The sequence below is a fragment of the Pan paniscus genome, chromosome 3 (assembly GCF_029289425.2).
Source record: "Pan paniscus chromosome 3, NHGRI_mPanPan1-v2.0_pri, whole genome shotgun sequence".
Taxonomy (NCBI): domain Eukaryota; kingdom Metazoa; phylum Chordata; class Mammalia; order Primates; family Hominidae; genus Pan; species Pan paniscus.
The window spans coordinates 26,649,917-26,664,847 of record NC_073252.2 but is presented as its reverse complement, the minus strand read 5'-3'; the positions used below and the strand labels follow the sequence as shown (position 1 = coordinate 26,664,847).

The 14,931-nt window shown below is 38.3% G+C and overlaps 1 protein-coding gene across 16 annotated transcripts in view; it reads right to left on the bottom strand.

The window, feature by feature from the left end:
• The window catches only part of RBPJ (recombination signal binding protein for immunoglobulin kappa J region), a 115,938-nt gene that overhangs the window by 24,861 nt on the left and 76,146 nt on the right, over positions 1-14,931 (bottom strand). For all 16 annotated transcript variants that reach the window (XM_034958393.3, XM_063603749.1, XM_057302046.2 and 13 more), the window contains one exon: positions 3,855-3,950. In XM_034958393.3, coding sequence (XP_034814284.1) covers positions 3,855-3,950 — 96 coding nt within the window. The remainder of the gene's footprint in view (positions 1-3,854; positions 3,951-14,931) is intronic.

Sequence of the window (14,931 nt, the reverse complement as noted above, 5' to 3'; positions counted from 1 at the left end):
AGAGCCCAGAACACTTCTCTGAATCCAGGGCAGTTTGACAGACATCCAGAGGGCTAGATTAGCATTAGCAGTCCTTTACTACTAACATCTGTTTTTTTAAAAAATCAAGTAAATTTAATGGGTTTCCCCTTTATTATAAAGTAATGCAGGTCTACTTTGAAATTTTTAACAATACAAATCAGTAAAAATATAGGAAAGTAGTTACTCTGGCCTTTTCATCATTTTTGTTCATTTTTTAGAGGACTTCAAAGCTTAGATTGTTAAAGCTTTCTTTTGACTGGGGTTTTAGACCAGCTAGTCCATGCCCAAATAATACAGAGAAATTGAAAATAGGCTGGGTGCGGTGGCTCACGCCCGTAATCCCAGCACTTTGGGAGGCAGAGGCGGGCAGATCACAAGGTCAAGAGTTCGAGACCAGCCTGGCCAACATGGTGAAACCCCGTCTCTACTAAAAATACAAAAATTAGCTGTGCGTGGTGGTGGGTGCCTGTAATCCCAGCTACTTGGGAGGCTGAGGCAGGAGAATCATTTGAACCCAGGAGGCAGAGGTTGCAGTAAGCCAAGATTGCACCACTGCACTCCAGCCTGGGCAACAAGGCGAGACTCTGTCTCAAAAAGAAAAAAGAAAAATAAAAGCTACTACAATAAAAGATATGGTTAAATTTTCCATTTTAACTTGACAAACCACTACAGCTCTATATATATGTTGGATTTTTTTCTTTTTTAGACGGAGTCTCACTCTGCCGCCCAGGCTGGAGTGCAGTGGCACCTCGGACCTCAGGTGATCCGCCCACCTTGACCTCTCAAAGTGCTGGGATTACAGGCATGAGCCACCGTGCCGGGCCGTATTTTTTAACAGTAACTAACAAACAGGAACCTTATCTGGACTTTAACACAATTTTCTAAATAGGTCTTCCCCTTTTGTTATCTCCAATGGGCCTCAGTTATACATCCCAGTATTAAATGACACAGTGACTTTTAAAACTCCTAGTAAAGGTCCTTTTGCATAAAACCTAGCACACAATAGCCAATCAGAAATAAAGAATAAGTGAATTCAATTGTACTAAAATGCATCTTCAAAAATCCAGAGAAAAGAAAAGCAGCTTGCCTAAATTTGAAGCTATATGATAAACACACATCTATTCATAATTCAATTGGGCTAGCCCAATCTCACCTAGGTAATGGAAAAGGGTTAGTCCTAGGCAAAGTTAAGTTTACAAAGTTTAAGTATTTAAAGGATCTTTTCCTCCTCAATCCCTGCTCTAGATAACCAACACTCAAACGCAAATGGAATGGTATGGCAATTAGGGTAGTAAAAAGGGTAAATATTTAAAATTAGGCCCTCAAGAGTTCCAACCCTAGCTCCACAGATTCCTAACTAATGTCAACCTGGACACATTTAAAGTCTCTGATTTTCAGATTCGTTGCCCACAGAATTTGGATCATAACATGACTACTTTACAAAATTGTTACGAGGATTACAACTTTAAAATATTTATAAAGCACTTTTGGAATCATGTCTGGCTCATGATTGGAGCCAATATGAAACTGTTTCTACCTCGGATTCACTATGAGGTGCACAGCTGGCCTTTTAGATTCTTCCTCCATAATGATGGGTGTTAACTTTTTCTGTTTTGCTTAAAAAGCAGAAAACTTGCTATAAACACACACTAAATTTTATTAATGAAAAAAAAATACTGAATTTCTAATATCAACTTCGTGGGAAAAAAAAAAGGACCACTAATTTGAGTTGGTACGCTATGTCCCAAACTACAGATACCAACACCAACTTCTTCCCATCTTTAACCCTAAATCAGTGTTTAAGTTGTATTAGTAAAGTAAGATAAAATAATCAGAAATTTAGTAAGCCTGAATAACAGTACCTGGCAGTATGAATCTTAAATATTGTTTTCACTTGTTCATCTTTGAGGATTAAAACTACCAATTAAATAGCTTTACCTTCTTGGCCAAGCACGGTGTCTCATGCCTGTAATCCTTTGGGAGGCTGAGGCAGGCGGATCACTTGAGCCCAGGAGTTTGGGATCAGCCTGGACAGCATAGTGAAACCCCGTCTCTATAAAAAATACAAAAATTAGCTGGCCATGGTGGTGAGTGCCTGTAGTCCCAGCTACTCAGGTGGCTGAGGTGGGAGGATCACCTGAGCCCAGTAAGTGGAAATCATACCACTGCACTCCAGCCAGGGCAACAGAGACCCTGTCTCAAAAAAAAAAAAAAAAAAAAAAAAGAAAGCTTTACCCCTCTTTTCAGCTCAGATCTAGTCAGCTTCAAGGAACTTCCTAAAAATTCTCTTTTAACATGTAAATTAATTTAATCACATACATATTACATTTCCCTTCTCTTAAGCATAAGCTGAGGTTTCCTTTATGTCACAATCTCTAAGAATTCTACTCATTCCTTTCACAACAATCCCAAAACCTTAGTCTTCATTCCTTTTCTCTTCAGTTGGGTACCTTTCTAGCCAATTAAAAAACCTTTGATCTTTCTCCATAAGCAGGCTTTTTCCATGGAATGCTTAACCAAAAAATGCTGTTTGAAAGACAGACTCAAGAAACTATTCAAAGAAAATTCCAGGAACCAAGTGAAGAAACAACAATGAAAGTCCCCAATTAAACATAAAAAATGCGGAAATTTATAGAATACCACAATAAATAATTTTTTAAAAATCACCTTGTTGTAATTTAATTTTGGTTAATCTACTTTATAGGTAATTTCTGTTGAGTCCACATTCAAGTAGTATGAGAGTATGAACCCAGTTTTGCTGTTTCTTCTTAACAGCAACCCAAACAAGAATAGGATCAAGAGAGAGGGCCAGGAGTTTTCTTTATAATCATTCCATAGCTCAATTAACCTAAGCTCAAGACAGTTTTAGGATCAAGAGCTTATTCAGCCTTTTCCTTTTCAAAACGGTACTTTTGGGGTCACATTTGCGTAAAAAACTACATTTTCCACCAAAAAGAAAGCTTCTTTGTGAATAAGCTAATGTATCACATAAGTATTTCGGGAACATTATGTAGCCCAAAAGAAAAACTGCGGATTATTTCATTTTGTAAGATCAGGGATTTATTAACCAGATGACCTTCATTAAATTACCCTTCTGGCTTGAGTGTATGTAGAAAGTAGAAAAGTTCCACCTTCAAAGCTCGTCTTGGTTTGAAAATAAAATAACAGACACTAGAAATCATAGCTTCTTACTCTAAAGCCTCCTATCAACTATCAGTTCTTACACTTTAGCCCAATTAGTTGCTTTGGCTTATTCAGGCATGTCTGGGCAGGCCCAGGCAAGTCTTAGCTCATAGCTTATGCCCCTTCCTTATTTGGAAATGTTATTGCTTTCTTAAACCTTTTGTAAGCAACTTCCTCTCTTCTTTGTTCTCCCTCGCACTTAACGTATTTAGGAAAGTTTTATGTTATTAGCAAATCAGGTATCAGTTTAATACTGTGAGGTCCAGCTCCAGCCAATGGATGCAGGACACAGCAGTAAGGATGACCCAAATGCGTAAGGGACAAATATGTCTGCTTTTCCTTTGTTCAAGTGTGCTCTCTCCATTGTTCCATCTGCAAGGGGCACCCTTTCTGCAGAAAGTAAAGACTGCCTTGCTGAGAGGTCCTCTGTCTCCATGCTGACTTTTCTTCACAGCACCAATTATCTATTCCTAACAGTATACCACAATTCACTTTGTTTCTCCCCTTCAGGAGACAAATCCCCTATTTTTTATTTTGTACTAGCAAATGAACCCAGTAATAGAAGCCATCCTCTGACATGTATATTAATACATAATTGGCAAATTCATGTGGTAACTACAATTAACTATCCACCAGAAAAATAATCTTACCTTTTTTCATTTCCATATGACTTCTGTGCAACTTTTGCATGAAGAATAAGTACTGTTTGATCCCCTCGCTCTTTTAAATAATTTCGCATAGCTTCCCTAAAAACAAATACAAATATTACTGTTACAGAGGTGAAATTCTTGATGAAATCTTTCATCATTACTACGCTTTGTAATGAGAGGAATGCTTATAAATATTTTTTAAATAAGCAAACCTTAAAAACAAAAACAAATCCATAAATTAAATTGGAAGATTATACAATGATACAATAAATACTGCTCATTTTCAATTCTATTCCTTGTTCTTTAAAAATAAGAAACTGTCTCTCATTCTTTGGAATTTATGATGTAACTCAAACCACAATTACACCTTCCAGAATAACTAGAATCAACATATACACTGCTAATGTGGCTCTAAAATATTATAAAGTTAATAAAATGCAGTAATTTTGTAGTTTAATAATGTAATTCCCTTCCTCAGTTTCCCTACCCCAGCTATCGGAAGCAATGTTTTTCATTGAATACAAAAGCTGTAACAAATCCTTAGGCCATCCAAATTTATTATTACATATCCTAAAATGACAATCCTATAAGGACCAAGAAAGGCCTATAGTTCACATACGAATACATAATTATCTCAAGGATATTATTAAATAAATAAAATTTAATAAAGTAATTGAAATCGGTGAAAATCTGAATTTTGAAAAAAATACAATGTTAATTCTTTCAAGTAAAAACAACTCTACATATTTATTGAGCAAATGGTCTATACAAAGTTCAATATCTTAAATGTATTTACATACTCAATTGTTTTGCTAAGCAATATTATACAGTAAAAAGAAAGCAAGCTCTACACAGATGAAACTATAACAATTCTGAATAAGCAGAATCCCAATTCTTGAGATGTCTTACACATCCCAAACTTAAATGTTATTTTACTGATACTATAAAGACAAATATCAGGTATAAGAGCATAGCTATACAATAGTAATACGTTATTAAATGTGAGGACTTCTAGGTTTACAGCACTTACACACTAAGTAGCCCGGTGCAAATCATTTAACCTCAACCAGCCTCTGATTCCCTAACTGGAAACTGAAGATAATAACACCTCCCTACCACAGGGTGGCTGAGGGGATTAAATGAGATAACCTAATAACAGCATTTATATTTACCAACTGAAAAAACCTGTTAGCTCCAAGGCAGGGCAGTAATACCAGGATATAAATAGACTGAGAACTAATCCCTACCACTGAAAAGAAACTCAAAGTCCAAATTGTAATTAAATGCAATAATCCAAGTAGAGATACGTACAAAAAGCACCAATAAGGGAACGCCTATGTAAAGACAGGGGTAGATGGTAAAGGACTACATGCTGGGAAAAGTTCTTAGAAGCCCTAATTCTGAGCAAGAAGTAGACACAGGAAGTGGGAGGAGGAAAGCATAAGGCGTTACAGGGCCTGATAATAGTGTGAATAAAGGCATCAATAACTGCACATTCAGGCTAAGGAGTAAGGCAGCCACAACAGTAAAACAAGAGCAGCTTATGTTTCTTGAGTGTTTACTATGTGCCAGGCCTTGAACTAAGCACTTTAACTCCATTATTTTATTTAATCCTCATAATCCAAAAAGATAAGTACTGCTATACAGCTAACACCATTTTGATTGTCATGCCCAAGCTCTTATAGTGAACAGTGGCAGTCAGGAATTCACACAAATTTTGTGAGATTCTAAGGTGAGCCACGGCAGTGAATAAGGTTGACAATGATAGAGTCAAACTATGAAAGGCTTTGAAAATTGGACATTTGTATACTTAAATACTAAGTATAAAAGTTTATGCTATTTCAAATATTACCCCATAACAGGTGATGATAAAAGTGGTAATACGTTTCTGCATAGCAAAATAAACCATCAATGGAGTAAACAGACAACCTACAGAATGGGAGGAAATACGTGCAAACTGTGCATCTGATAAAGGTCTACTATCCAGCATCTATAAGGAACTTAAATTTACAAGAAAAAAAACAAACAACCCCATTAAAAAGTAGGCAAAGGATATGAACACTTTTCAAAAGTGTTCCAACAAGCATATGAAAAAAAGCTCAGTATCACTGATCATTAGAGAAATGCAAATCAAAATCACAATGAGACACCATCTCACACTAGTCAGAATGGCTATTACTAAAATAGCAGATGCTGGAGAGGTTGTGGAGAAAAGGGAACATTTATACACTGTTGGTGGTAGCGTAAATTAGTTCAACTGTTGTGGAAAGTAGTATGGCGATTCCTCAAAGAGCTAAAAACAGAACTACCATTCCACCTAGCAATCCCATTACTGGGTATACACCCAGAGGAATATAAATCATTCTACCACAGAGACACATGCACACGAATGTTCATTGCAGCACTATTTGCAATAGCAATGACATGGAATCAACATAAATGCCCATCAGTGACAGACTGGAAAAAGAAAGTGTGGTACATACACACCACCGAATATTATGCAGCCATTAAAAAAAATGAGATCATGTCTTTTGTGGGAACATAAATGAAGCTGGGGGCTATCTTCCTTAGCAAACTTAACGCAGGAACAAAAAACCAAATATCGCATGTTCTCACTTACAAGTGGGAACTAAATGATGAGAACTTATGAAGACAAAGAAGGAAATGACAGACACTGAAGTCTACTTGAGGGTGGAGCTTGGGAGGTGGGAGAGGAGCAGAAAAAATAACTATTGGGTACTGGGCGTAATACCTGGGTGATGAAATAATCAACAAACCCCCGTGGCATGAGTTTACCTATGTAACAAACCTTCACATGTAACCCTGAACCTAAAATAAAAGTTTTTTTTAAAAACTCTTGGAAAATTATTTGAAGCACTTTTAGGGGAAGTATGGTTATATGGTTATTCATTATGATTAAACCTTTAAGTATAAAAAAAGTGGTAGCGTGTAGTAAAATCTTTAAAGATCCAGAGAAAAACAAAACGAAAAAAAAAAAAAAATCCATCACTTTGTGAATTGGGACAAGATCACCAGTCAATTTTCTCTCAAGCCCATTACAGAAAATCAATACTATAGAAACTGAATTTTCAATCTAAACTAAAGGCAATGAGAGATCTTATTAAGGTTTTTTAAAAATACGTAATTAATTTTACTTTTTAGTTATTTCTAGAGAAAGGATTCAAAAGCAGAGAAGACAAGACAAACTTATAAAAAGGCTCTCACACTAAGAAGAAGGTAACAGAAGATAGTAGGGGACAGGAAAAATAACTCTATGTATCTTTTGTTTTGGGAGAAGTGGGTATATATTATTACTAGGTTCTGCTGACAAAAGTCAACTCTGAAGTGCCCCTGGGACCTCCAAGTTGAAAGTATTCAGTAGGCTGTTGGAAGTATCTATGCATAGTTCAAGAGAGAGGTCTGGGCTGAAAAGGTGGGGTTCACTAGTATGTAATTGGCAAACAACACCATGGAAGTAAATGGACTCTCCCAGAACAAAAACACATTGACAGGAGAGTCAAGAAGAAAATGTATTAAAGGAAACTGAGAACTGATAAGAGGAAGAACTGAAACCAGCCTCAGGTGCTGTAGAAAGACACAACCTCGAAAGAAGGGAGCAATCAAAGGTGAAATGCCACAGAAGTCAAGGTCACTTTAATTTCAGCAAGAAGTCTAACAGATGCCAGCTGGGGGAAGGACATAAGCAGGAGTCAAGTATGAAAGTCTCTATTTTATTCGTAAAATGAGAGGCCATATGATGTCTAATGGATAAGAAAACAATACTGGAAATACCTTCCAGGGTATGGAAAAGGAAGCTAACTATGGACAAATAAAACAACTGAAGATTGGTATCAAAGGACCAGCTAATGTTGGAATCCAAAATTAATGGTGCCGATTCCCACTAACATTCCAAGGGAGGGAATAGGGAGACCACACTCTCAAACTGCTGGGTACCAGAGATGCAGTCTGGAGAGGGTAACATGATGAGGGATTTGAGGTGTTGCAAAGTCAGGTGACTGAACATAGAGTTCAGGGTGAATAAGAAAACAAAAGCAGGCTGGGCGCAGTGGCGCACGGCTGTAATCCCAGTACTTTGGGAGGCTGAGGCAGGCAGATCACCTGAGGTCTGGAGTTTGAGACCAGCCTGACCAACATGGAGAAACCCCCTTTCTACTAAAAATACAGAATTAGCCAGGCATGGTGACGCATGCCTGAAATCCCAGCTACTCGGGAGGCTGAGGCAGGAGAATCACTTGAACCCAGGAGGCAGAGGTTGCAGTCAGCCAAGATTGCACCATTGCACTCTAGCCTGGGCAACAAGAGTGAAACTCCCTCTCAAAAAAAAAAAAAAAAGAAAGAAAAAGAAAACAAAAGCAAAGCCAAGAGAAGGCCAATATCCTGACAAAACTGGCACAAAATTTCCCAGCACAAAACTTGAAGAGCTACTATATATTTGAATAGTTTTAAGCCATTAAGTGTATTTCCGGATACTAAATTCTATTTGTATTTGTAGTCTCTATTACATCATTTAGCAGTAACTGCATTGTGTTTGTCAGGTTTCATGTTTATTTTTCTTGTCTTCCCAAATAGACTACAAAGTCTTTAAAGGCAAGATCCATATTTTACATTTCTATCCCTTTCATGACAACTCGGGTAAAACAGGACACAAACTTGGTATTTGATAATATCCGAGGCAGTCACAAATGCTTTCTACAAAGATTTTAATTACAATCATTAAACGAGCTAAAATTAAGCAATCACTCTTCCAGTACTCTTCTAAGCATGTATTAACATAACCAATGACCTTGAGGGTAACACTATTATGTACATTTTAGAAACTGGGTAGAGGTTAAGTAACTTTCCCAAGATGATACTGAAGAGTGAGGATTCAAATCTGCGTAGCCTAGCTTGTGAGGACAAAATCATACCGTTAGTGATTAGGGGTATAGCTTTGGTGTGAAATAGATCCGGGTCTGTTACTAAGGGTCTGTCAATCACTAAGCCTGAGTTTTCTTGCCTGTAAGATAAAGACAGTAATGCCTCATATTGGTGGTGGGGGCAGGGGGACACTTTAAAGTAAGTTAGTCCCACAAACTGACAGAAAGCAAGTGTCAGTAGCCTCGAGCTATTACTATTATTTCCTTAGAAAGAAGACTTCAACCTTCAACAGTACACAAAATGCAGAGGGAGGGAAAATGGGACTTCCACTGAGGCTTTGAGAGCAAACTTGAAAATGACCTAGGAATGAATGATCAGGCATGTTACCCAATGTGCAAAGCACAAATTTTGCAAGTACACCAGGTAAAGTGCACAACTATCCATCTTCCCACTGAAGATTTATTGAAAGCTTACTATATTCTAGGCACTGGGCATTCTACTGGCTTCTACTACTGGATGTAACTGTTCACAGTTCAAAGATCTCACAGTGCTTATGATGAATGCAGGGTGACAGCTCTGGTTTTCCTCGTCTTTTCCTTCATGTTTAGAATACAAATTCCTGAAAAAGTAACTAGAGCCTCAAGGTAATCATGAACAATAGTTGTCCTGTAAAAGTAATTTGCCAAATAGCTTCTTTCAACAGTAAAAATAAATTTCGCTTTATTAAACAGAATATTAAAACATTAAAAATTATGTTCTCTGGCAATTAAAGCTTGATCATTGACTTTCTGCACCTTAAGGAGCCATAAAACAAGACGATATACTCTAAAGAAACACAATAAATAGTAAAGCCTGCCAAATAATAGCCCATATGCTTTTCATCCAAATAGAGGAATGCTGTGTCAATAAATAGGATTTCTATCTCAGCACTGCTGACATCCTGGGCAAAATCATTTTCTGCTGTGGAGAGATTGCGCTGTGCATTGTAGGAATATGTAGCAGCATCACTATCTTTTACCCTGCAGGTGCCAGTAGCACCCTCCTTGAATTATGACAACTAAAAATGTCTCCAGATGGTGCCAAATGTCAAGAAAGAGGATGGAGTGAGATGGTCACATGGAATGAAAACTACTGGGATAAACCCAAAAAATTTCAGTGGTAAGATATTACAATCATCCAGGGTTTTTTTAAATTAAAAAATACTGAAAATTTTATTATTGGAAAAACATATTACAGGTGCTGAAGAATCCTTGACCGTAGAATTACTGTTTAATTATTGAACTGTTTTTTTGAATACTTTAAAACATAAGGTAAATTTTGAAGTCTATTGTTTACTAATTTCATTTAATGATTTCTTAAATAAAATTTTCATTCTAAATGAAAACCAATTGGATTACGCCTGTAATCACAGCACTTTGGGAGGCTGAGGTGGGCAAATCAATTGAGGTCAGGAGTTTGAGGCCAGCCTGGCCAACATAGTGAAACCCCATCTCTACAAAAAATACAAAAACTAGCCAGGCATGGTGGCACGCGCCTATAGTCTCAGCTACTCAGGAGGCAGGGAATTGCTTGAACCCAGGAGGCGGAGGTTGCAGTGAGCCAAGATCGCACCATTGCACTCCAGCCTGAGCGACAGACTCCATCTCAAACAAAAAAAACAAAACAAAAAAAGGAGATTTTATTGTTATCAAAAATAATTTTACTAACATGAAATTATGGAATTATGGCAAATGCCATTCTGGTTCAACATGCTTAATCTGTGATTACCTCTGTCAATTTTTTGACTGTGGTTTGCCTTATAAAATTCAAACTTTTTTTATACAGAAAAAAAAAAAAGGAAAGAAAAATACCACAAAGAGAATACTACAGTGAAACATCCATGAATGGTAAGATAAGTTCATGTGCTGTTTCTAATGGATCTACTTTTACTAGTTATGCCAATGGAGGCAATGGGAGTCTGCAAAAAAAGGGAAGAACCTGGTCCCCGCGTAAAGGTAAAAGAGAACTTCAGTTAAGGGAACATAATCAATGTTATTAAATATTACGGAATAGTCAAGAAAAATAAAGATTAGAAACTCTTCATAAATTTGACAATTAGTTCATAAATGGAACGGCTTAATTAGAATCTTCTCAGTGAGCTGGTGGTGAGGCAACACCACTGAAGTAAGCTACAAAATGAAAGGAAGGGAAGAAAGTGCAATGAACATAAGTCATGCTGATAAGGAAAAGGGGTGGTGGCGGGAATAACTAAGGTTACGGCAGAAAAGTTTGTCTCTTTACAGGATTTTTAAAATTTTGGATATAAAGGGAAGTTTTTAATTCCTAAGTTTGTTAAAACAAAAAAAGCCAAGAAGAAAAGGTAAAGATGCACTGCAAAAAAACCTAGTATCTAGAAACTGAGTACTTTTAAGTAGCTGAAGTATATAACACACAGAATTCTGAAAGACGGGCTGGACGAGGTGGCTCCCGCCTGTAATCCCAGCACTTTGGGAGGCTGAGGCAGGCAGATCACAAGGTCAGGAGTTCAAGACCAGCCTGGCCAACATAGAGAAACCCCATCTCTACTAAAAATACAAAAATTACCCGGGTGTGGTGGCAGACACCTGTAGTCTGAGCTACTTGGGAGGCTGAGGCAAAAGAAGCACTTGAACGTGGAAGGCAGAAGTTGCAGTGAGCTGAGATTACGTCACTGCACTCCAGCCTGGGCGACAGAGCGAGACTCTGTTTCCAAAAAAAAAAACAGAATTCTGAAAGATGAGATTGGAAAGACAGGGTGGGGTGAGATTGGCTCAAGCCTTAAATGTCATGCTAGTAAAATGTACATTTAATCCATAGCTTAGTGTTTCTCAAAGTAAATTCCTGGAGGCAAGATCCTCCTTAAAACGGAGTTCTGAGGGCCAAGACATATGGAAAACACTACAAACCACATCTCCCGCTAGGACATTAATTATAGCGGTGAGTTTGCGGTGTCCTTATGGTGCTAATCGCCATTCTTCTGAAAACAGACTTCCTCACTTTCTCACCACACTCTTACACACCTCTGTGATTGGTCCAAGGGGTAAATGGAGGGAGTGTGGGAGAGAGGGAAGAGGAGAAAACCACCACAAAGATGGGAGGTCCAGTCATCTTTACCTCCAGGCTCACTCTCTGCACTTCTCAAATTGGACTACTGTCACTTTAAAATCCAAATAATAAAAGTCCAAAATGAACTCTGTCTTCTAATGAAGAAACTTATTTTTGTTGTATCAAGAATTTTCAAAGTAATCACACACACACACACACACACACACACAATATCACTCGTGAACATTTTAGAGAACTGAAGAGCATATTGAGAAACACAATAGGCCACAGTCATCAAATCACAAAGCAGCCTGTTTTTGTGCCCCCTAGGAGCTAAGCATGCCTTTTACATTTTCAAAGAGTTACAATGCCGGGCAAGGTGGCTCACGCCTGTAATCCCAGCACTTTGGGAGGCCGAGGCAGGCGGATCACAAGGTCAGGAGATTGAGACCATCCTGGCTAACACAGTGAAACCCTGTCTCTACTAAAAATACAAAAAATTAGCTGGGCATGGTAGCACACGCCTGTAATCCCAGCTACCTGGGAGGCTGAGGCAGGAGAATCGCTTGAACCTGGGAGGTGGAGGTTGCAGTGAGGCAAGATCGCGCCACTGCACTCCAGCCTGGGCAACAGAGTGAGACTCTGTCTCAAAAAACAACAACAACAAAAAAAGAGTTACAAAACAGAGACTAATAATATGCAACAGAGATAGTATGTGGCCCTCAAAGCCTAAAATATATACTACTTGACGCTACAGAAAATGCTTGTTGATCCCTGCAGACAATTTTTAAAAGTTTTTAAGGAAAAGTTGCAAAACAGAATTCTAATTAAATCAATTAAGTATATTGCACGGCTGACATTCAATCAAGATTTTTTTAATAAAATTCTTCCTCAAAACTTGACTTATGAACAACTGAGGGTTCAGAAAGCTCAGCTCAACTCTTCTCACATCTACTTGGGGATGCTGCCAAAAGGCATCCTGATTTATACGCACCCCCACAAAACCTTGAAGAACTGCCCTATTTTTGTCAGACTCTGGCAGTCTCGCCTTTTACACTGCCTCAGACACTTCTCAAAGTGAGCTCCACAATACTTACGGTTTACAAAGAAGCGTGTCTCAATCAAAGATGCTTCAGTGAAATCAGATAAAATAAAGTGAAACTAATTCATGGCAGAACTACTCAGAACCTTAAGCAAAATCTTCAAGAGAGGGATATTTGTAGGTTTCATTTTCCAAGCTATTAGACCAGACTAAGATCTCCTTCTTTTTCTTCCAAGGAAGCTTCCTGAGAACTACTGTTTGCCTGAGGACCAGTTTTGAAAATGACAATCTAGGGATACTATCAATAGTCAACAAGGTCCTGGTGCCCTTGTAACACAATAAAACATTGAGGCTGCTGTACTAAGTGTCTACATCTATCAGTGACCAAAGCTAAACAACAGTACAGGTCCTGTTCCTAAGGAAACACCTGCAAACCTCACTTCAATCCTCTCTTTTTATAGCAGAAGTAAAAATGTCCCAAAATTCCACAAAAAGTTTTTTGTAGATAAGTAAGTAAATTGCTTCAAATCCTGTCACACAGCTATGAGACACATCCTTTCAAATTCTGACCAGCTCTTGGTTTTCCCCTCCCCGCCTCCCACTCCCAAATAGGCATAGGCCGTTACATTGAGAGCAATGGGTCATCAACACATCTGTGTTCTATTAGCTTTAAAAGGTTATTGTACAAATAAGCCATTTTGCTACTTAAGGCTTTACATCTTATGTAGAGAAAAATTTGGGACTAGAGGAATCTGAGAACATAAAATAGTATGAGGTGCTGACAATCAAAGGCAAGTCACCATCTTGGCTCTTCTATTTCTAATCCTGGTTGATGCAAACTTGACTCTTCGAATCCCAGGGATCAGACCGCATAGTCTCTTCCTACTCTACTCCATTCTCTTATTCCCTCAAGATGCCCTACAAACATGTGACTGGTCTAAATAAAGTTGAATCTTATTTGCAACCCTTTTTAATATGAATTATTTACCCATTTATGGACTAATTAGTTGACTAACAGCAAAGGTCATGTATTACTATTCATGTAGCAGATCAACCTTAGGCTTTAATTTGACTATCAATTTAAATTCATTTTACATTTACCTACTTTGCATGGTGTTTGTTACTCATAGGTGTCTTATGATGAAACAAAATACATGACTAGGTTGAAACATGAATATTTTACCTGTCATGCAAAGAAACCTCTGTCTACCTATGCTCACAATTTAAAATGGATGCTCTCCTGTCTCAAAGTGAGGAGATGAATCATAAAGAGAAACAGGCACAGAAAACAGAAACTTTAACCATAATCCAGAGTAGACAAAGAAAATACACTGTTTTAAGAGTTTCTCATTAGGCACTGGTAAAATGCTTCTAAAAATTACATGCTATGGATAGGGAAGAGAAGAGATTCAAAAAGAACAGGGGTTTTCTCAAAGACAATGCAATCCCTAAATTAGTAGACAAATATGAACATATAATCGTCTTAGTCCGTTTGTGAAGCTGGGTAATTTATTTTAGAAAGAAGTTTATTGGGCTCACAGTTCTGCACACCGGAAGACTGGGCATCTGGTGAACGGCTCGGGGTGCTTCCACTAATGGCTAATGGGGAGCTAGCAGGCAGAGATCACAGGGCAACAAAGGAAGGAAGAGAGGGAAGGGAGGTGCCAGACTCACACCTCCCATTAGACCCCACCTTAAACATTCAGGATCAAATTTCAACATGCTACTTAGTGGGTCCAAATATCCAAACCACATCACCCATGTTAACGTGGACAATAGATATAAAGCTCATTTCTTCTTTTGTCTTTTTGAAGCAGATTCTCACTTTGTCACCCAAGCTGGAGTAAAGTGGCACAATCCGGCTCACTGCAGCCTCAATTTCCTGGGTTAGAGGGATCACCCCACCTTAGCCTTCCATGTAGCTAGGACCACAGGCGGGCAATACCACATCTAGCTAATTCTTTAATTTTTTGTAATTCTCCCTATGCTGCCCAGGCTAGTCTCAAACTCCTGGACTCAAGCAATCCTCCTGCCTTGGCCACCCAAAACGCTGGGATTACAGGCTTGAGCCACCATGCCTGGCCTGGAGCTTAG